Below are 23,751 nucleotides of genomic sequence, written 5' to 3'. Positions count from 1 at the left end.
GGATCACACCAGAGGTCAATGGCAGAGCCAGGAACTGACCCCAGATTTCCTGAGTCCCAGTCTAGTGCCAGCCTTCTTCAGCTCTTTGTTGGTTTTCTTCTTGTTGGTGTTTCTGTAAGTTTATCTTTCTGAAAGTCCAATTTTAAAATAATGCAAGTCCTTGCATGGCTGACAAGACGAGACGAGGAGCTGGAAGGGTTCTGTAAGAGCCTTGGATGATTTCTAATTATAAACACTCTCCAACCTGGAATCCTCAAGGACATAAATAATGGCTCTGTTAATAGCCTTGCACTTATTAGTATAAAACTGCAGGAGTCTGAAGCCTATATCAGCAGGAGTTTTCTAGACAAGAAGAAAAATATTCTACCCTTGAGGTGGCTGCAGGAATTCTAAATCCTATGGACTTGGAGGTGAAGTAATTGAATTAAGCAGAAATGGAAGCCTTTTTGCTCTGCTGCATAAAATATCAGGGATCCAACAAAAACTCAGTTGTCTTCTCCACAGTGAAAGAAACCGGAGAGCATGGGAAGAGGAAAGGTCTCTATGGAGACTGAAGTGTGGAAAGATAAATAGGAGACTTAAGATGGGCAGTTAAATTAGAAGAGAAAACATAAATGCTTCCTTTGATTAATAATCCTTGTGATTATAAATAGGGGAAAAAGCATCAGCAAGGGAAAACATATCATGTAGAGAATCTTCATTTTATCTGAGGCTCAGTTCATCAGCTAAAACATGACATTGGATTAAAGGAAGAGATTTTGAATTTTAGACACAACTTTATCATAGCTTTTTAGGATAAGCAGAAAGAGGCAGAACAGCAGGAGAGCTCTTAGGGGTTGCTCTCTCTGCGGGAGAGACTATGGCTGAAACCATGAGGGTTTTTCCATATACGTCTGCTTTATTTTTAAAACACTCCTTCCCCACCCCCCCCCCCCAGTCTTTGCTTGATCAGGACTTTCTGGCAGAAGAAGGAAGCGGAGGAGGAGTAAAGGAGCCTGTAGGAAGGAGGTCAAGGAGGATGGAAATTGGTGATCTTTCCAACACTTAAATTAAAAATTCCAGCTTGAAACACAATCCTCTCATAGTGACACATAGGCATGGGCGGAGGTGGGGGGGCGGGAGGAATCAGATTTATTACTTCAGGAGAACTGAAATTCTACCAAGAAAGAGTACAAGTCAATCTGTATTTGAATGTCAACAAGCGATCTGGAACTGTCTTTGTCATATTTCTCTCTCCTTTTCATGTATTAAAAAAAAAAATGCAGGGGAGGCTTTTAAAAAAAGGCCACTGAAGTCCCCTGATCTGACGTAGCCCTGACCCTTTATATGCCATTTATAGTCTGAGTGAGAATGACATCCCCCTTACTAGCAAACTGTCCAATCCAGCTGCATGTGTCAAGATTGTATTAGGCACTAAGTGAAATATATATATGACCTTTTAGTGTTTTACACATTGGGTCCTCCTCCAAGGCTCTGGGCTGTAGATCATCTCGACCACTGCTCCTTACCCAGGAATCACTTAAGGGTTTTTTGGGGTCCTTTACTTTTTAAAAACAAACAAAATGGCACCAAAGAAGGACGTTAAGAAAGCTGCACCAGCATCAGCACCGGCACCGGCACCGGCACCGGCACCAGCTCCTGCCCCAGCGCCTGCCCCAGAACCAACTAAACCCAAAGAACCAGTCATTGATCTGAAGAGCATCAAGGTAAATGGTTGAACTTGTGTGGTCACTGAAAGAGCTCCCAGAACACAAGCTGGAAAATTTAGCAGATCCCTGCAGTAAACATTTGCATTTGTTTGTGGGTGTGAGACAGCAGTGAAATGAATGAGTAACCGGAATGGATTTTCTGATTTATCTGAGCTTTTTATGTATTTACATTGCTGGAAATATCGAAGGCATGGCACACAATTTAATGCAAAAGCAAAGCCTGGCAAGTTCAAAAAATTTTTAACCTAGTGGCCAGTATAGCTTTTATCTTGTCAACATCAGCCTGGCTCTGAGTTATTGACTATTCGGTGGAGCTGCATGTAAGGAATTTTTAATGGTAAAAGACACACACAATTAGATGCATGAAAACTGAATTAGTAAGACTAGAAACTCCACTCCTTCATTCCCACTGTTTCAAAGTGACTCATTACTTTGCAACTTTCACTCTGAACTCCTTTCCAAATTTTAGGAAGCAGCTGTTGTCTCTTTAGTCCTGGGTGCATTTATTTGACAGCTGCTTTGCTTATCCTCCGTAAAAGATAACTTTGGCAATTCCATCAATTTCCTTTTAGCTTTGCTCCTACAAATATTGATCCTATAGTAAATGAGTTCATGAGGTGGAAAACCTTTAAGGAAAATGTTTCAGTGACTATATTTCTCATCTACATGTTTTTGTTCAGAATTTGCTAGTTGCTCCGAAGTGAAACTAACAAACAGGAAAAGCCTTTCAGAGGTTTTTCTTAGATTTCAGATTAATCTGAATTCACGTTTTCTTTGGCTTTTGCATGCTAATATTAAGCTAAATTGAATGTTGTTGATTCTTTACGTGACACTCTGAAGAGAACTGTCTGCAAGGAGGAATTCTGTATTTGGGAAAGGGGAGATGGAGAAGAGGAAGGAGATAGATCAACCTATATCTCTGAGCAACATTATAAATAGTCATTCCCCACCTACCTGGGAAGCTTCTTGTCAGATTACCAATTTGGGAAACTCTACATAAGAAGTCCTGCCTAATATGGAGAACTGAAGTGTAGAAGATACAGAAACAATTCTGAGAACCCTTCTCATTTTAGCCACAAAACCCCATAATGAATTATGTTTAGGTTAACTCCACACATACAGCTTGGTGTTTCCCTGACATTTGACTATTCAGACACTTTCAATTTGTTTATTGAAATCTTTTAAGTTTTCTTTAATTTTCACAGCCTGACCTTAAATGTTAAGTCAATATTTTATTTAAAACAATAAAAAAGTTCGAGGATAAAATAATACACACCTACTACATTCCTCAAAATATTGAGTCTGAGTTGATCAATGAAACAAAAATTGAAAGCCTTTTTAAAATACTCAGAATGGTCAGAATAGAAGATGCGAATATAGACCCACCATCTTTGGCAATATTTTCTAAAACTAGATTAAACCTTTCACTTTACCAACATCCAGTTATGAGGAGGAACGTGGGATGGATTTTCTACTAAATTATCTAAGTTGGTTTGATGGCTGCATGTGTCCAGTTCATTAGGAGAAAATAGAATTTTCCACCCCAGCGATCTTAGCTAAACTATCTTTGCATAAGTAGGCAATAGTGCATTGCCATATAAAACATGGAAGCTGCACTCTCAGGCACTACAGCAGTTCAGCATGATCCCGTTCTTCACTCAGACAGCTCTGTATTAACACTGGAGATAAATAGTTATTGGTAACAAAGCCAGGGCTCTGTGTTTTGTCTGATTGGTATTGGTAACATAGCATGGCTCATTTGTATTCGGTGTAGTAATGTTTTAGAATAAAAGAATTCTATCTTTCCTCCTGGATAAAAAAAATCCTGACTGCTTATAAAAAGAGACCCTCCTCCTTTTTAAAATAAAAAGACTAATAAGGCAGCATGTATGAGGTAGGTACGTATTATTATTCCCATTTTACAAATGTGGAAACTGAGTCAGAGATGTTAGGTGGCTTTCATAAAGCCACAGAATGAATATGTGACAAAAATAGATATGGATTTAATGTATTTCTTGCCCCAGTTCTGTGCTCTGACCAATAGACTCCACTTCTACAAGTGTCTCCCTCTTTTTCTTCCCCTCTAGCCAAGTACTTATGACTCCTATCACCAAAGAACTTCTCAATCATTAGTGTATTTAACTTCTCAACAACCTCACAGAGGCAGGGAAATATTTCCCTATAACTGAGGCATAGAGAGCTTGACTTGGCCAGGGTGACAAGAAGTTTGTAGCAGAGACAGGAATTAAAAACAGGTCTTTTGAGTCAGTCTAGTGCCTTAATCACAAGAACATTCAGCCTCCTTCTAGTTCAACAGGGGAAATGTCAGGAAAAGTGTGGCACCCTTGTCGTTCAAGCTGCTATAATTAAGAATTCCCACCCAGACTCTTAACAGGAGTTGATGAACAACCTGAGCTTCCTACTTTATTGTAAAACTAAGCCCTTAATCAGGAGATACGGCCAAGAAGCAGAAGCTGGCAGATGTTTATTGCTTTAAAAATGCATCAGATACAGTAAGTATTATTTTAAAATGATTCGGGACAAGATTTTCAAAATCTGACTAGTGACTTTTGGGCACCTTATCTGAGACCTCAAAGTGGCTTGGCTTTCAGAAAGTGCTGAGCACCCACCCTCTAAAAACCAGCCCCCTTTAAGATGGCCTAAACTGGACACCTAAAAATTAAGGCACCCAAAAATCCCTTTTGAAAATCTTGGCACACATTTCACCCCATTCCTTAACCTCAGCAGTCCTTTCATCTTACATTAACTCAGTTAAAGACAAATATGTAGCAGCTCATTTGAGCTGTCTGGGGCTGGTGCCAAATTTACTGCTTTCTAGCACCACCTATCGACTATAAAATTGATTAACATTGATGCTGGTCTATATTCCTTAAACTCTGCCCCATTCTTGACTGATAGCAGGTTAGTGTATGATGACTGAGGGGAAAAAGGTTGGGGAAAAAATGGGGGAAATAGGATTAGGAAGATGAGGACATACTTTGTTCCAGCTCAGATGTGTGAGGCTCTATTTGTCCCCATGCAGAGAACAACAAATATTCAGGAGCCCAGTTTCCCCAAACCTTTCAATGATGGAGTTTTATTATAGTTTTTTATTACTACCGCACTTATGATTTTATTATCAGGTGTACAGGTTGATACAGCAAACATAATAGGAATGTATAAACAAAAGCAGAGATACCGAGTGATGCATGCATATGAGAATTACAAGAGTGTGCACAAAAGGAACCAGTAGCGATTAAGGAAAAGAATGTCAAGTTTTGTCAATTCCGTAAGAATACCAGTAACCTTGCAGTCATGGATGTGAAGACAGATGTTCAGTAGTCAATTACTGCAATGGAAGTTAGGAGCCTAAATACTTTTGTGGATCTGGGCCTGGGTGAGTAGAGGTACTTTAGCTGACTCATGCTCTCTCTCAAGAGGAGAATATATACCTTAAAACAGATACAACCAACCAGACATTTGTATCATTTACAGACTGCTTAAATACAAAGAGTAGGCTTCTGCTACATCAAATACTTTCTTTCCTAGCCATTCCAATGAAAACAAAGGCTTGAAGTGTTGTTTAAGATGTGCAGCATAACATTATGCTTTGCTTATGCGTACACTCATGGGCATGGTATTACAGTCTTTGCAGTAGTGGTACTTAAGTTACTTGAAAGGCATTTTGAGCTATCTAAAGTATAACAGGTGCTGGATAAGATCAAATTCTTGTCTTGTATATTATTACACTGCAAAAAAATGGAAAAACTGTACATATTATAGCTAGTCCTCAAGAAAGTGCAGAACTGCCAACATGCTGTTTGATATACCCACTGTGCCCAACTTGGCAACCCTCTCCTATCCAGGACAGATTTTGGCCCTCTTTGCAGGTAGGGGGAGTTCTATTTGTGAAGCCTCACCTTCACCTGCCTTAGTGTTCTGACTTAATTATAATTGTAAATGCCCCTCCAAGAGCGCCTCAGCAATCAGTGAACCACATACTGAACTGGTGCAAACCAGCATAGCTCCCAATGTCAATATTTTTGTATCCAGGTGCTGGAGACAGTGGGCTTGATTATCCATTTTCTGGCACCCTATGTAATCATTTACATTTGTGCAAAGTGAGTGTAAATTGCTACCCTTCTCTACAAGCACTCCCTACATAAGGTTCAAGGCAATGGAGAACTAGTCCCAGGATCAATGTCTCAACAGAAAATAAGGCTCTCTGCTGCTATAGCATTATAAATGACATCTGTTTTGGAAACATGGCCTCCCAAACATGACATTATCAGGACTAGGAGTACTTGTGGCACCTTAGAGACTAACAAATTTATCTGAGCATAAGCTTTCGTGAGCTACAGCTCACTTCATCAGATGCATTCAGTGGAATGAATAAATCTCCCCACTGTATTTTCCGCTGTATGCATCCGATGAAGTGAGCTGTAGCTCACGAAAGCTTATGCTCAAATAAATTTGTTAGTCTCTAAGGTGCCACAAGTACTCCTTTTCTTTTTGTGGATACAGACTAACATGGCTGCTACTCTGACACCTGTCATTATCAGGACTGAAACCCCAGCCTGGTGAGCATTATTAGACTACACATCTTCAAATTTAAAAAAAAAAGTCTCCTAGGTAACTGGTTACTGCATGATGCATAAGAAAACCTGTTGCATGGATGTGAACTGTGAATTTTTTTCTTTTATAGATGACTCTTAAGATGGTATAAAGTAGTTCTCAAATTTTCTTTATCTCTTGTTGCATTCACTACTCAAGCAGGTCGTCTCTGAATGGACGTTGCCAGGGGTATAACAAGAGAGGTAACTGCTAAATGCATTGACAGAAAGCATCTAGGATGGAGAACTTCAGTACATCAACCACTACGTGGTTAGTGTGATCGCAAATGCCAGTGGAGTGAGAGAGTACATTGCAGACTCACTGCCTTTGGTGCTGCAGATTAAGGAACTGGAATGTTAATAATAGTTCAAGATTTCCTTTGCAACTAGTAGATTCTGGACTCTTGGTCCAGGTCCTCAGCAAAGACCCGATCCAATGCCCACTGAAGTCTATGAAAACAAATGCCACGGACTCAGTTGTATATTGGATCAGGCCACTAGTGCCTAGTGCTACTTGCAGGGATTTTTTGGGGGGTGGGAGGGGGATGTTCAAAGGTGACTAAGACACTTTTGAACTCCCCAATCCTATGCTGGCTCCACACCAAACCAGTCCCCTGATATAAGTCTGAGCAAGGGGATGCTGCAGCACATAGGGACCACTGTGGGGCAGGGAAGACTCAGCCATGCCCTTTCCCACACCCACACACCAGGCTATAACTGCTTTATACCCGCTGAGGACTCTCTATGCCAGCTTTAAGTCTGGTTTGTACTAGTAGCCCTGGACAAAGTGGCCTTAATGTGGAGGATAACCTGGACATCAGAATCAAATAGATTCTGAAATCCCGTCATGTGAAAAAAAAGTTCACTGCTGGTGACATGTTGAAGACTACCTAGTTTTGCCAAAACAAAAGTTTGTGTGACAATACTTTTTTTTTTTTTTGGGGGGGGGGGGCGAGTTCAACTCAGATTTTTCATAATTTCATCTGTGCAAGGAGCCTCCCGTAGATGAAACCTGGCTTTACTTGTAGCAAATCTCTCATTCCCATGTTTGCTAGCCTGAAAAACTGTTTGAAAAATAGTTTGTGCCATGATGCACACCTGGCATACTTCAGTGGTGTTTAAAACAAAAGAATAGTACCAATTGTGATCTTCTGAAGGCATTTATCACAATTTTTTTTGCCAGGAATAATGGAAATTAAGGCAAATTACACAACGGGCTAAATTGTCCAAAACTCAGAATAGCCTGTTTTGCTGATAATAGCAATTAAAGCAAAGAAGAAGAAAAAAAATCAATAGTTTGAAACTGTTCCACTCACTGGAACATCATTGTAACACCCTTTGTGAGAGAAGCTAAAAGAATGAGCTGAGCTCACATAAGCTAGTTAGAGGAAGGTTACTTATTTAGCGAATGAGCAGTAAAGAAACAAGTAATCTGTAAGGAGATATGAAATAGCCACAGCTAGAAATTCTCCATCAACTTCCCTGATGTTATATTTGGATCTTACACTAGATCCCAAAGAGCAACTTTCAACTCTCTGGCTCATTACACAGGACAGCTGGCTGGGGAAAGTGAAGATTTTAAAGATTTTCACATCCCAAACGGGGCCAAAAAACAAAAATCTCAAAAGTTTTCACAGACTGAAAATCCGGAGGGGGGGGGGAAATTTGTTTCAAATCTGACTTTAAAAAAAAATCATAGATTCATAGATACTAAGGTCAGAAGGGACCATTATGATCATCTAGTCTGACCTCCTGCCCAATGCAGGCCACAGAATCTCACCCACAACTCCTGCGAAAAACCTCACCTGTGCCTGAGGTATTGAAGTCCTCAAATTATATTCGAATCAGCTTACATTTTGAATTACAAAGCCATTTTGAATGGGAAAGTTGGAATTTTTCATTCTGAAAATGTCAAAACAAACTATGTCAGCTGTTTTTTCAAAATGTTTACAAATCAAGAAATAGATCAAATGTGAACCTTTCCCATAAGTTTCGGTTTCAACAAACCAGCATTTTCTAACACAAATTTTTTTGTCAACAAATTCCCGACCAGCTCTATTACACAGTACTTTAATGTCAAGCAGCAATCGCTCAAGTAACGTTAATATACTAACATGACCACTGGGAGGCATATTAAAACAACGAATCCATTTGAGACTATCACTAGATGTCAACAGCATTGAATTTCCTACTCACATCCTCTAGATTTTCATGCGGTGCCAAATGCAATTAGAAAAGGGACACTTTTACAAATTAGCCCAAATGAATGCTACTTCCCTCTGGAAAGCTAATGGAATCTGTGCAAAATGATACTATCAACGCTGCAGCTGTACCACATTTCACTTGCAGGCATTTTAGGACTGCAAATGAATTAATCAGTTAGCTTCATCCAAAAGTTGCTCCATAAGTGCCAAGTATTATAATATGCAGTGTTGTTGAAGCCGTGTCGGCATTGTAATGTATTTCTGACTTTGCACGCAAAGATTTTAAAAAATAAATTCATCTGTACCTAAGTCCATTAGATTTAAGGATGCATCTGACCTTTTATATTTATAGAGGCAATCCTGATGATATAATTAGATGAATTCATTTTTATTTCCTTCTTTTATTGTATTACCAGGGACTTGTTATAAAACCAGAACCTTTGTTACTTTGGCATTAATCTGCTCCTGAGGTTTATTCCCAAATAAAAGACAGAGAGTTAAATGCATTGGGCCTAATTCTCCTCTCCCTTGAACTGGTGATGAGAAGTAAATGAGAAGTAACTCCACTGAAGTCAACAGAGTTATGCCAGTTTGATACCAGGCTAACTGCGAGGAGAATCAGATCCCTGCTCTTTAGCGAGGCTACTGTGGCTTCAGTAAGGCGTGTAGACTTCTGTGTCTCTGCCAAGTAGGTGCAGTGGAAAGGACAGTTAGTTGCAGTTAGTGTCGAACTTTACTGGTGATCGGTTCTCATGCTGCAGGGCATTAGCAGATTGCCACCTGATGTCCAGTGAAATTTCCCCCCACCCCCGATATATGATGTTGAACAATTAATATATTCTGGGGCTTTAGAACTTCCTCTGAGACATCCAGTATATGGTAAGCCATTGCCAGACACATGGCATTTTGAACTACAATGAGGGACCGCCTATCAAGTCTGTTCTAGTGATTTCAATGTCTCAAGAGTTTTATGAGTTGGTTTCTCCAGACCTTAACACTCCTGGAATCAATGAAATCATGCTGGTGGAAAACCAACGTCACCAGTGGCCCCTGGACTTCATTGTTATTTGTCTTGTATTAGGCCTGGTCTATACTAGAAAATTAGATTTCAGAGGTGTGAAATCCATACCCTTGAGCAGCATAGTTAAGCTGACCAAAGTCCCCATATAGACAGCGTTAAATTGACAGAAGAATTCTTCCACTGACCTAGGTACCGCCTCTTGGGAAGACGGGTTACCTATGCCATCAGGAAAACCCCTCCCGTCAGTGCAGATAGTGTCTACACTAAAGGGCTACAGCAGTGCCTCTGAAGTGTTTCCAGTGTAGACCAGCCCTTAGTTTCTAGCGGCCTCAATCAGGGCTCCTTTGTGCTAGGCACTGTATGTCAATATAACAAAGAGATGGACCCTGCCCCGAAAAGTGGGGGAAACACGGGAGGCGTAGATGAACTTTCCACATACAAAGATCTTAGCCTCATCCTCCAGGGCCTTTCACCTTGTGCAGGCATTTATCCCTGTGAAAAGTGAATGTGAAGCAAGTGCTACCAGATCAAAAATGGTAGTGTTTCTCCCTCACTTTGCACTAGTGTAAATGGCTTTGCAGAGTAGCAGGCCTTGGGGCATCGGGTTCCCTGCTTTCATGCCAATAGTCATTTTTTATTCTTAGGAAGTCAGAAAAAAGCAAACCCTGCAAATATGCTACTTAGCAGCCATTGTGCCTGTAGAGAATATCATAGACCTTAGGGCTGAAAATGGCCTATTGCATTGGTGTAGCTCATCTGTCCACACCCCTTGGCCAGTTCAGGTTTGTTCCTACAGCACTTTGTCCAATCTGGATTTAAAATTATTTAAGTGGTTGGGCTCCCATTGTGCCTTGCTGAGGGTATTTCCCAATCTAACAGACCTCAGTGTTAGGACTTCCCTTTGTTCTTTTTCATGCACTGTAACTCCCTCCTACCCCCTTGGAACACTGCACCAGTGGTTCTTGACCTTTTCTACGCTGCATCCCCCTTTGAACTCCCACTCTCTCAATTTGGGATCTAGTCAGGATCCCACACTGGAGCGGGTGATCACAAACCTCAGGTTGAGAATCCCTGACCTAAACAGTGTCCTTCCCTTTTTTGGTGTTAAAATCCTTCAACTGCATCTAGACAGTTATCTATTCACTTATTATTATTGTTGACTAAAGTGACCACAATTCAGTTTCTTTGATCTCTCCATACATTGCAATCCCTCCAGCCATTCATTATTTTTGTTATTGTTTTCTGAATTTCCCTGCAATGTGAGTATCTTCCCATGGGTCCTGTAGTCATCACGTAGTCTGACAATATAGAAAGAGAGTTACTCATGAAAGTTCTATCAAAAGCCAGAGAACATTTGGCAAACTTTACCAAACATCACTGACAGAATTTGAAACAGGACCACAGAGCATGTTAAATGAAGAGAAATAAACTAAAAATCAATGTTGAATTTGTTTTAATATGTTCTTGCAATATTTTCACGCTGAAGGCCACATTCCATTGCCCTTCCCCAAATGGAGAAGCATCTTACTCCTGGAGCAGTCTGATTAAAGTCAGGGGAATTGACCCTAGCATTACTCAGTATAAGTAAAGATATCAAAATCTGTTTCTAAATCTAAAATATTGCTTAGTTCATTTTAATCTAGAATCTGTAACAATACGGGGAATGTCTCTGGCATACCTATATTTCCCCTTCTGAGCCAAAGCCTATTGAAGTCAGTGAGAGTCTGTTCATTGACTTGAAGGGGCTTTGGATCAGACCCTTATTTCAGACATATATCAATCCATGCAATTCAGCAGCATCCTTCAGAGTCCATCAAAGCCAATCCCGTCGTCAGTTCCGTAAAATGCCTCCCTTATGCCTCCATTGATCTGATTGCAGGATCAATGATTACATGTATATCCATCCCCTCTTCACATAACTCCCAGCCTCTGGAAGTAGAATAGATTGAAAATAAAATGTAATACGAAAATTTATGTCCAAAAATATTTTAGTTTTCATCAAAAATATTTTTGGATGAAGATTTTTAAGCCAGCCATAGATCAGGTCAGAAAATGCAATAACGTTTTCATTAATGTTTTCACTGAAAAAACACTCCATGTTTTCCGTGGCAAAAATCTTTTCAGTGGAACATTTTCCAGCCAACTCTGCTAGGCAGTGAATGGCTAAGATTGGGACCGAAATTTACATTCCATAAGCAGCAACACGCTGCATTGAGACTAGCCGAAGTAACCCACTGAGTAATATTTAGAGCTGGCTGGTAATAATCTTTTAAAAGTTCCCATTCTCTCCCCCCCCCCCCCCCGAAATGCCCCATCCACATTAACCAATCAGAATCTACAGCTAAGCTCTGTTCACAGCATTCTTACTTCTTCTGCCACATCCTCAGCCGGTGTGAATCAGTGTAGCTCCACCTCAGAGATATGCCAGTTTACAACCATTGGGGATCTGACAGCATCTCAATGCATCAGAAAACTGGGCTAAGCGAAAAACATCTGAAGAAGTGGGGTTTTTACCCACGAAAGCTTATGCTCAAATAAATCTGTTAGTCTTTAAGGTGTCATCGGACTCCTAAACAAGAGCATCAGCCCAGTGTACGAGGGCAATCCAACCTCCACACTTGGGATTCACAGAGCTGATTGGCCGTGGGTAGATCATGCAAATGAGCTCCCCACAATCCAAACACTACTACTATCTATCCTGGATACGTCCCTGCCCACCCTCACTGATATAAAATAAATAAATAATATACCATAATAATTCATAACAACACACTTCTCATGTTCAGGAAACTTTTCAGACACAAAGTCACACTCATCATTAATGTAACTAACTCAGTCCCCGGTGAAAAAAGGCAAATACCTTTACCACGTTTTATAGGTGGAGAAGCAGAGGCAGAGAAAGCTCAATGAACCTGCTCAGTGACATACAGCAGGTTAGAGTGAAAGCCAGGATTTGAATTCAGATCATCGGGTCCCATTTGTCCAATAACTTTACCCACAGGCCCTCCCATGAGGTGAAGGGAAAGCTTCAGAGCTAAATTTCCCGGGCTTTTTAGGACACCTCATACCTTGAGTTCGGAGGTGTGGGCTAGTCTTTCCTCTGGTTACTGGATGCAGTCACCAGGGTGACTAGACCTGTGCCACTTACCACTCCTTCCCAGTACACATCTGGGACTTCTCCACTGGCTAGCCTGCCATGAGGTCCTCTCCTCTCCTGTCCATTCTCCATCCCACCATTTACAGGCACTCTACTCAGACCCCCATCCCCATCACTGGGAAAAGTGTGTTAATTCCCCCTGCAGTACAACAAAACCTTCCCGAGCTCCCCTCATTCCCATCACCAGACGACCCTCTCCCCTTGCCCCACAAGGGAACTATACAATTTGCTTTCTGGTGCTCCTCCTGGACAGATGGAGGGATTCCTGCCCCCACTCAGTGGTGGAGGCTCCAATCCATCACTGCTGCCGTGGGTGGGTGGAATCTCACCCGGTTGATTTTTCCCCCTTGTCTTTTCTTTCCTCACACTCTCAAGCATCACACACAGCCGAAGATGTTGGGAGAACCTTCGGCCTGATGTCACCCTTATCTAGCTTTGAAATAAAACTATCAGTTGGGAAATATAATTTTAGGGGTTTAGGGTCACATACCACTTAAAGTTTTCTTCATGCCCAACAGATACCAACGACCCAGAGAAAAATAAACCATCTAGTCTGCCCATTCCCTCCATATTAGTGGGTCAGGCAACATACTATATATGTCCATCACATCCTGTAATGTCATTAGGAAGGAGTTAGTATAGCCATGCAAGCCCCAAACTGGCTTCACTCTGCTGTGCATAAAGAAGTCCTGTGGAACACAGACCTCAACAGAAGCAGAGACTGGGAAATCCGTAGCGCCTCAAAAATGAATTACCCATTGGCATGCAAACCATTAACTTCAATTACAGCCTCAGCAATAGAGAGGGTCTAAACATTCTGACAATTTTTCCATTAAAAATGTTTATTGAGATACTGGGCTCAGTAGGTCAAGTCAATCTTTAAAGGGAAGACAGGACGGATCAGCTAGTCATTCAGAATCAACATTTACATTGTTAACGTCAGAACTAAACCAATAATTGTTCTACAGACCAGCCCTCTTCACATCATAACGGCCATCTGCAGCACCACACTGGCATAAGAAAGGCCTGATCCAAAGCCAGCTGAAGTCAATAGGAGTCTTTCCATAGATTTCAATGGGCTTTGGAACAGGCACCAAGTCTGCTGGCTGGAAAACCTCAGCCAGTTCAAGTACCCACAGCTTCCTGGGGGGTCAAGAATCTGTATGTGAAAATGTAAAACCAGCCAGATGGACAAACACAGAGCTCCTCCCTCTCTGTGGCTGACTTTATAGCCTGTGGAACAAATACGAGCTCCTCAGAAAGAGGAGCCCCAAGTAGGTTGAGAAGGAATATTCCTTCTTTACGTTACAGCTCTAGAAAGTGCTGACAAGATTCAAACCTCACTGAATTTTGTCACTCCCTGCCCCTTTCTGGCCACCTAAAAATAGCCCCAGTAAAATGTCTGTCAAGAAATGGATCTCTCTCTTTGCCCTAAGAAAGCTAAAGAACTCTACAAGGGGAGTGGCCGCTTCATTCTGACACTCGAGCTGGTTGTGATGTCACACCCTTCACATATATAAGAAGAAGAAAAGCGAGGGAGGAAGGACCACTCTCTCAGGGACTCAAGAAGCCCTCGGCCAATTCCTCCAGCCCGTCTGCTCTTCTTCTTTTCCAACCATCTCAATCATGGTGGGTCCACAGGAAAGATAATTCTTAATAGTGAGCCAATCATTTTAATCCGTGTATCTAGCTTCTAGTTTGGGTTAGTTGTAGGAGGAAAGGAGGCCAGAAAAAGCATTTGGTTTGAGGTAGGAAGTCAAGCAAGCAGGAACCTCTAAAGTTTTAGTTTGGCCTTGGGGGAAAAATGAAGCTTAATGGATTCTGCTAGGCTGTCCAGTTGGTCTCGTCTCTTGCACTGGTTAGTGGTAGCAGTGTAGTTCCTATAACTTTACACTGAATAGATACTATTGCAGTAGTCTATGCTAATTTTTTTGTATATGATGCACTCTGATGTGGTTGCAAAGGAACCATATAATAAATTACCACCTTAGGAACAAAGTGCTGATAAACAACTAATTTAAAAACAAGGAGGCTTTAATGTATAGGTTTATTTGTTATCCTAATGTTGAGCTGTTGGTTAAGCAATGATACTTCAAATGATCTTAATGTTGTGTGTCTGTAGTAAAATGATAAATGGCCTGGAAGTACATTAACAACTTCTCTGTTTGTTAAGAGACACTTGATTCATTGCTTAAGCTGCAGCCCTGGTTTAGCCCTAGATATACATTTCAACAGAATCTTTAAATAGTCTTAAGATGCTTTAAAAAAAAAACCCAAAAAAACCCAAGCAGACACTTGCTAATATGACTTGTCATGGCTCAGTTACATTCGGCAGGACACGGATGCTAGAACTCTCCGCTACCTTGTGCTATTTTTTTTCTTCTGTCAATGCATTTTCAACAGTACTAGTTCTCTTTTTCTCTCTCTTTTTTCCCTCCCAACTGCAGTCCTTCAGTGCTGACCAGGTTGCCGGTAAGTAGAACAGGAATTTAACTGCTGTAGTACTGAGGTAATAGACTACCAAATACTAGACATTCCCTAGTCTAACCAGAACTTTCTCCATTGCTAGCCCTGTTGGTATTCGAGCTACTCCTGAGAATTGGACAAATAAGCTCATTTTTTGGATCTTTGAAAGATGATTCATGGAGGTAGTTGGATGCTTTAAAATCCAACAGGTCCCCCGCCCCCTTTTTTTAAAAGCTATTTTTGTGATTGATTTCTTTCCAACAGATCGAGTTCTCCCAGGAGCAGCAGGATGGTAAGTCACAAGACAGCCAATAATATATCTGCACATGCATTCTGATAAAGTTTAACCTTAAGGAAGACAGGAAGACAGATCTTCAGCTGATATAAATCAGTATAGAACCACTAATGACACAGGAGTCATGCTGACTTATACCAGCTAAGGATCTGACCCTAGATTTCCAGGTCACTTATTTGAATGCTTACATTCTGCCTAATCTGCCAGGTACATGGATCCAAGAGGACCTCTGATATTGCCTCCTGTACCTGGTACATCTTCTTCAAAGTACTTCTTCAAAGTACTTCTTCTACATTGATGTGTCAAATGGATGCTGAGAAGCAGTTTTTAATCATAGGGAACTAGGCTGACACCATGAGAAGGGAAAAATGAAATTGAAAAATTAACTTAGCTGCAGTTACACTGGATTGTTATTTACATTAATGGAAGATTAAAAAGCTCTATGAAATACCTGCTTGTCACTCTTGGCTGGGAGATGATACGGGGGGAAAAAAAAAGAGAGCTATATTGCTGTAAATATACTTATGAAGCATGGAAATAGTTAGCAAATTATTCATGTATACTGGTGCATATAATAATCTGGATGTATTGCTATCCTATGCTTGCTGCTGTATTTCCTGCTTCTATATCAGTAGCTAGCAAAGTACAGGATTATTCAGTTAAACCTGTAGTCTTCCTAAACAGGTCTGGCTCAAATCCCGAAGTTTTAGAAATTCCCCTTTAAAGAGCTTAAAATCTGCTCCAGGAGTGTTTATTAAATATCCTAATGGACACATTTTGGTTATGTTACATAGTATAATGTAGGCTAAAAACAGCGAAAACCCGGTACAAAATGAATTTGATCCCTGCTGTGAATACCTTCTGTTTCGAGGTGAGGTACAAAGGATCAACTAGAAATCAAAAGTGACAGAAAGGGAAAATTCATCAGAGCTTTCAGCTAAAAAGACAGACCTAAATCATGAAGTCTCAATCTGAACTTCCAGGGTCTGATTCCACTCTCGGTAAAACCAGAGTTAAATGAGAGTAACTATCAAAGTCAACTGAGTTACACCAGCATGAAATCAGAACTAGGCCCCCTGGTTCCAAACACTCCTGATCATTAAGTGGGTTGATCTGGACTCATCCCTAATTATAACTAGGGTACTTTCACAAAGTGGTTGGGAATGGTTATGGAAACATTGTGTCAACTAGAATGCTTGTGTATAACAAAGCAGCAGCTTTTCCAGCCTCCATCCTGCTATTTCAAAGTAGCCAGCTGTTGCAAAGTTGTGATGACTGATCCAAGTAATGGAGCAATTAAAGGCCACTTGGAAAACAGAATACATTAACCCTACCCATTACAATTATTCAGGCATATTACAGAATCAGCAGCTGAGCATGACACTGTTCAGAGCCAGATTTTGGACTTGCTTACACCAGTATAAATGAGGACTGGCTCCATAGAATTCAAGGGAGGAACACTGCGGGGGTCGGGGGTGGGGGAGTGTCAGTGAGAGACTGTAATTGGGCCCTTTTCACTGAACTGGGAAGCTGCATCAATGAATATTAAACCCTTTTTGGATTTAAAAAAAAAAAAATCAAGAGAGGAAAAAATTCGGTCTTGGAACACTCAGTGTGTTTTTGCTAATGGCAAAAAAAGAGTCACATTTTAAACTTAGCTCTGGATAAATATCTTTAACACACAAGATGAACGACCAGATCAGCTGGCATAAATCGGTCAAGTTCCATTGACTTCCATCTCTCGGAAACAGCCAATACAAAGTCTGTAGATTGCAAGATGCTGTTTTGTACAACTCTAAAAGGTCCAAATTGTATAGCTTGCTGTAAAAGGGGAGTAAGGGGAGAGGGCTACCAGCAATGCGTTGTAGGTCTCAACACATCAGACAGTAAGGGATTAATTCCAGACGTGTTATATTACAGTCTAGCAGAACCACATACTGCATCAGCAGTTTTACTGGGTAGCAAGACTCCTCCAGGCAGACTGTATGTGGAGCTAGCACAAAATACATCAGTTTCACGTGTCCCCCAGAAAGATGAATGAAGACAATTTGGCACTTGGCTTATTGACCTAAGTCTGTCCCAAGACAGAAAGAACAGCCACCTATATACAGTACAATTGATGCCTTCCTCCAAAATGCGTTTTCAAAATGAATAAGCTGCTGTAGTGAAATACACAATTAGTCCACATTGCACTTAACACACAGGATGGTCAAACCTTTTGCTGTTAAATTACAGTAAATCTATAGCATAGAAGATGTGTTCTTGACAAAACAAAGTCAACTGAGCTGGATCTTTAGCTAAGTTCTTTATCCCAATGCTATTAAAGTACAAAATAAAGGTTATTAAAGTGGATTATAGCAGTTGAATATGAAGACTGAGAATGCTGTGAACAGGATTTTTCACATTCATTTTTAATGGAAAAAGTGTCGGTGTTCCAAGGTCTCAACTGGCCTTGTCAAATGGACACTTGTCATCTGGGGGCAGATTTGATTCAATCAGAATGTACTGGCATGAAAAACTATACAAGGGCTGCCAAAGAAAGAAAGAAAGACTCCTTGGGTATCTGTTATATGGGAATGACCCGCCCAGGATGGTGCTATAGAATATGAAATGACAGATGTGGAGAGACATTTCATAGCAATACAACATTGTGAGAGAAGGCAAGGGGTAAAATTCAGATGTGTCAGATTTCATGTTAACAGCCATTCTGCGGAGTCACAGCCTGTGTTCTTCAAAGCAGGCAGAGCTCTTGTACAGCTAGGAGCTTTTGCAAAAGGTTTTCATGCCCTTGGTGAAATAAAATCAAATAGAGTATTCAAGAACTTTTTACCTTCTAGTGATTGGCTGTGTTAAGAAACTTGTTCATGAATGGAGACATTTATAGCCAGCTTATCTTCCTTGGCACTTAAGGTAACCACATGGGACAATTACAAAACTACTGTTGGCTATTAGAACCAGGAAAGAGATGAAGGGTTAAAAATAGTGATACTAACATGTCATAGGATGTGAAGTTTTGCTTGAGACCATAGGCCAAAGTCTCTGTGGCCTAACTCCATTGACTTCAGTGGTGTTACACTAGCAGAGAATCTGGCCCCATGTCTTGGTCAATACTGGCTAGTTAATACTGAGCTGCCCATCTCATCTAACCCTCTCATTGTCTCCTTGCAGACTACAAGGATGCTTTCCTCCTCTTTGACAGGACAGGTGAAGGCAAGATCACCTTAAGCCAGGTTGGTGACATCATCCGTGCTCTGGGACAGAACCCTACAAATGATGAGATCAAGAAGATCCTGGGCAACCCCAGCAAGGAAGGTAACTGTCCTACAGTCTGTAGGCGCCTAATGAGGAAATGCCTCCCCAGCTAGTTAGGGAATGGCACTGGTCACAATGGCTGGGGGTGGCAGCTGTCATTCTGCTAGTTGGGTAAGAAAACCTCTTCACCAGGAAAACTTGAATTGTTCCTAGATCTGTTTGAGGAGGAAGGTGGGGAGTACATTTACAGAGGGGGATGGGGTGAGCATTCTGATTTAGGCTTTGAGGAGAATCCATTTTTGATCATTTGGATACCAGGTTACAGTAGGTGTAACCCACTGGTGAGTATGTGTTCCAGGCCCCACTCTCTGTCAGATCACAGAGTATAGGAGTCTGTTACAGCCCCAGCTACAGAGCTTTACCTTAAGCTTTACCTCATGCTTTTAGCTCTGGTGGTTCTCCAATTCAGTGCCTGGTGTGTCGGCCAAGATGGAGGTTCTCACAGGGGCATAGGGCTAGATCCCCAGCATAACCCTGCTGATTTCAGTGGTTGACTTACACCAACTGAGGAGCTGGCATGTAGAGTTTAACATGGAAATGGGGAGTCTTATTTTAACCAGCACTCAGTGAAATGGCACATTTCTTTTGTTAGGCATTTCTGTTGGCATTGCTCACTTCACAAAGATAAAGGCAACAGTGAACATGAAAGGCCGTCTCGATTTATTAATAGCCTGGCTTAAGGTATCACTTAGGTTACATTAAATCTCGGCGTGCTTTTAAATTACTTTAGCAATAAAAGATAGTGACTTAAAGTGAAATAGTAGAACAGTTTCTATTACACTACTGTATTCATATGCTCAAAACTCTTGGATAAACAGCCATCCACTATGTTTCACCTGAGTCCACATGTTTTAAAGTTTGGGCAAAAATCTCTATATTGCAGCTATGCTTTAATTAAAAACCACTCGATGTGGGCCTCACTGAGGACTAGTGCTTCTGCTTGGTTTGAAAAGAGATTGGGTTTAATTTGCTAATGTCGTGAGAAATTTAAAATGATGTCTTGAGCATAAACTTAAGTAGATGTGCTGTGTAGGTGCATGTTCATAAGACTTTTTTAAATTAACAAACTCTGGTAGCAAAGCCAGCAGAGTCTGTAATATAGGCCTTTAAATCCTAGCCGGAGCCCGGCTCTGGCAGCAGGGCTCAGGCGGGGATTTAAAGGGCCTGGTGCTCCAGCCGCTGCGGGGAGCCCCGGCCCCTTTAAATCACCTCTGGCAGCAGGTCTTGGGCAGTGCTTTAAAGGGCCCGGGGCTCTCCGCAGTGGCAGGACCTCGGGGGCCTTTAAAGCGCCACCGGAGCTGTGGTAGCGGGGTTCGGGCGGGGGCTCCCCGCAGTGGCCGGAGCACCGGGCCTTTAAATCCCTGCTGCAGCCCTGCTGCCGGAGCTGGGCTCCGGCAGGGATTTAAAGGGCCCGGTGCTCTGGCTGCTGCAGGGAGCCCCTGGCCCTTTAAATCACCTCTGGCAGCGGGGCTTGGGCCGTGCTTTAAAGGGCCCAGGGCTTCCCGCAGTGGCAGGACCCCGGGGGCCTTTAAAGCACTGCCGAAGCCTGGCTGCTGGAGCCAGGCTCTGACGGGGATTTAAAGGGCCCAGTGTTCCCCGCAGTGGTAGGGAAGTGGTAGGGAAGTGGTAGAGAAGCCAATGCAGCACGGCTTACTGGCTCTTGCCGGTACACCGGACCAGACCAGCTTACTTTCACCTCTGGGGTTGGGGTATAAAGTGGCTTTAAGGCACCTTTGCACCCCCCCAGTCTTGGGTGGATCTGGGGACTGGAGAGGCCTCTGGCATAATTTAGACAACCCTGTGGGGCCTATGTAAATTACAGTTGCCCTATCAATTGCAGCGCTGCCCAGAATCTTCACAGTACTGAGTCCTGCAGCTCTGCTCCCAAAACAGTCTTCCTGCCCATGCCAAAATCCACCACTGGCCGGAAACCTTCCATTCCAAAAGAATAATACTTTTAAAAAAGTGAAAAGAAGGGTGGAACAGTGGTCTTAACAAACACCAGACTGTAACCTTAACTGGAACTTCCATGATAGTAACAACTAGAATCCATATGGCAGTGGGATTGTTAAAGGCATGGGGAAAGAAACAGGATTAAAGCCGATAGAGGGAATGCGGAAAGAAGGGATGCTTGAGATGGGAGGGCCTTTCTTATTCCAGCATGCAGATTCAGGAGAATTCTATGGAATGGCTTTGTCTCCTGTAGTGTTAAAATAACTAAACACTTTCTTTCCAGAGATGAATGCCAAGAAAATTACATTTGAAGAATTCCTGCCCATGATGCAGGCCGCTGCCAACAACAAGGAACAGGGTTCCTTTGAAGACTTCGTTGAAGGTCTGCGTGTCTTTGACAAGGAGGGCAACGGCACAGTCATGGGTGCTGAACTCCGTCATGTACTGGCTACTCTGGGTAAGGGATTTTCATTTCAGCGAGGGACTCAGAAAAGCTAGAATTGTTTAGAGGGCACAAGACAGAGAGGGAAGGGGTGTTACAATCAGTGCTGAGACAGGCATAGGACTATACAGTTAGACTAGCAAGTATTCTACAGTAAATGGTAGCATAAAAGGACAGAAGACTAACAACCCAGTCTAGAGTCTAAGGCAAAAATATTTTTACTATTTCGAGGCTCAGTCTAAGAGATTATAAAAAAAAAAAAAAAAAAAGACACGAGACAATGCTGTAGATTTCAGGGACAAAGTTATTTGGCCAATGGCAGAGGCTTCCACATCTTGTTGAATAGTGAGTACACTCTTTCCGAGAGTTTGGATGGAGACCTTACAAGGAAAGGTGAACAACAATTGGTGGGGGGGGGGGGGAAGGAAGAGAGAAACAAAACAATTTTGAGGATAGAAGGAACTCATGATAACTGACCAAAGAGGCTGGAATGGATGCAAGTTTAACATGATTTCTGAGAGTCTATGGAATGTGGAAACCAACCTAATTCTGTCTGTGCTTCAGGGGAGAAGATGACGGAGGAAGAAGTAGAAGAACTGCTAAAAGGACAGGAAGACTCTAATGGTTGCATCAACTATGAGGGTAGGTATTAACAGTTAATAACCTCAGCACTCTCTTCTGCTATACATTTGGTACTTCTTTCAGAAATCTTCATAACTGATTGTTTTTAATGGTGAAATCCTTTATGCCAATAATCAGTGAGTGAATCAATGAGCCTTCTAGACACATCAGTTAGACAAGGTATAATGAAAAGGGTTACTCCAAAAGACAGCTTGTTAGCAGTGATTGCTAAATGGTTGCACTCAACATGCTCAGCCAGAAATCAAGATATGAAAATAAAGGGCTAAAATTCAGCCACGGCATAAATTGCTTCTGTTTGGGCCAACACTAAACTTGGCCTAGAGTTTCTTACTTAGGAAGAGTTCTGACTGCAAGTACAGTTAATCAAAGCCAATGCTTCGAGACAACTCTTGATTTGGCACTTATTCAGTTGTGTCACGGTGTAGTGGAAGGGGAGTTTGACTTGCACAGCATTGAAGACTAAGATTGTAATAAAATTATCAGCAGCTCAATCTGATTAGTACTACATTTTATCTTAAAACAAATAGAGCATTAGTGCCTTGCGCTCCTCAAAACTGTTTAATCTGTGAAATACCATTAAAATAACACTCCCCCACCCCACTAATTCTCTATCAAATCTGCATTACTCCACAGCATTTGTAAGACACATCATGTCTCTTTAAATGGATTTCACAAAATATAAATACGGTATGTCCCTCTGATTTGCATGTTTTATCTTTCCCTTAGGTGCTTTGTTTAGTGGCTTTCCATCTGCATGCAGCCAGCAGTAATGGATAGTGGTTCCCAAGTGATGATAAATACCAGTCTCCTGCTATACAAATAAGGGGAGGGAGTGTTGTCCAGTGGCAGGGGAAAGGGACTGGAAGTCAGAATTCTCTGGTTCCAGTCTCAGCTCTACAACTGACTTGTGGTATGACCATGGGCAAGTCCCCTAACCTCAGCCTCAGTTTCCCAATCTGTGAAATGATTAAATAGCAAACTTATCACTTAACATGAAACTTCTGAGGCTTAAGTAGTGACATCTACTTATCTTCACTGTGATATACAAGAGCTTACTATATAAAAACAGCTCCTTGAGACTTACTGTATCCTACCTCTTCTTTCAACAAACTTGTAGATTAACATGAAAGAGAGGGCAGTGAACTTTAAATACCTGTATGAATTACAGATAATAGCTCCTGAAACTAAATGAAATAGTTATTTAAAAACAACTATTCCAATGGTTATAATATCATTGGAGATAAACATTTCCAGCTAGTACATGAATCTTCAACATTACCACAAATAACAAGACACTTTGAGATCCAAAACTAAGAAATAAAATGCATGGCATGTCAGTTTGCAAGGCTTGCTTCTAGAAGAGACGAGATGTCATGGAATCTAACTCTTCCCTCTCTCCTTCCCAGAAAAAGTCTAGACTCTGAAGACCAGAATGCACTTGAGATTTGCCTCAGTAAAATTCTTCTTCCATCCAGCACCATCAATATAGAAACCACACAGGACTGTACTATATGCCTCCCACCACAGCAATGTTTTTTAATCAGTAGGTGTCTCCCTCTCAATCATACTTATGCTTCATAAATTGAACATTGAGGCAAGCTAGATGGAATAAATTGTACAGGTATCAAGCCCGATTATTTCTCTTTCCATGTTGTTTGCCATGAAGCAATGTATCCCCTTGAAAAATGTGACAATAAATCCCTGTGGTCAGTCTGTGGGTATAAAGTCTTTCCTTTCTACCACGCTGTTCAGATCCCATTCACAACACTTCTCAAGTCTTAATTTATTTTCTCTGTATATTGTATTTCATAAAATAAAGTGTTGTGAAAAAATAGTTCTCTTCAGGGGTTGGTTTGCTTCATCTGAATCAAAGTGGTTTTCTCTTGGGGTTGGGAGATGGGCAATTGGAGAGCCACTCCCCTGTGTTAGCACCTATA

At 41.5% G+C, this 23,751-nt stretch overlaps 1 protein-coding gene and 1 long non-coding RNA gene across 5 annotated transcripts in view; one reads left to right on the top strand and one right to left on the bottom strand.

Annotated features, from left to right (window-relative positions):
* Window positions 1-23,751, bottom strand: part of LOC141995641 (uncharacterized) — an 81,350-nt gene that overhangs the window by 31,327 nt on the left and 26,272 nt on the right. The window lies entirely within an intron of this gene.
* On the top strand, window positions 1,354-23,582 carry MYL1 (myosin light chain 1). 4 transcript variants are annotated; one of them, XM_074966900.1, is made up of 7 exons: window positions 1,354-1,706; window positions 15,152-15,176; window positions 18,634-18,777; window positions 21,014-21,187; window positions 21,737-21,814; window positions 22,448-22,501; window positions 23,221-23,582. In XM_074966900.1, exons 1-6 carry the CDS (start codon window positions 1,563-1,565, stop codon window positions 22,474-22,476), a joined length of 594 nt encoding a protein of 197 aa, XP_074823001.1. In that variant the 5' UTR covers window positions 1,354-1,562; the 3' UTR covers window positions 22,477-22,501; window positions 23,221-23,582. The 4 variants fall into 4 exon arrangements, with proteins under 4 accessions (XP_074823001.1, XP_074823002.1, XP_074823000.1 ...); XM_074966899.1 differs by lacking the exon at window positions 15,152-15,176 and adding an exon at window positions 15,435-15,462 and having other exon boundaries at window positions 1,368-1,706; XM_074966902.1 differs by lacking the exon at window positions 1,354-1,706 and adding an exon at window positions 14,253-14,333.

This window comes from Natator depressus, chromosome 11 (genome assembly GCF_965152275.1).
Source record: "Natator depressus isolate rNatDep1 chromosome 11, rNatDep2.hap1, whole genome shotgun sequence".
In the NCBI taxonomy this organism is placed as follows: domain Eukaryota; kingdom Metazoa; phylum Chordata; order Testudines; family Cheloniidae; genus Natator; species Natator depressus.
Note: the sequence above shows the minus strand (reverse complement) of the source record. Positions and strands in the feature narration are given on the sequence as shown.

Bases quoted from the DNA above. Each gene is read 5' to 3' on its own strand.
- MYL1 (XM_074966899.1), top strand. From the start codon at position 1,563: ATGGCACCAAAGAAGGACGTTAAGAAAGCTGCACCAGCATCAGCACCG. The intron at 21,188-21,736 runs GTAAGGGATTTT...TCTGTGCTTCAG, and splicing joins TCATGTACTGGCTACTCTGG to GGGAGAAGATGACGGAGGAA. The intron at 21,815-22,447 runs GTAGGTATTAAC...ATTACTCCACAG, and splicing joins TGGTTGCATCAACTATGAGG to CATTTGTAAGACACATCATG.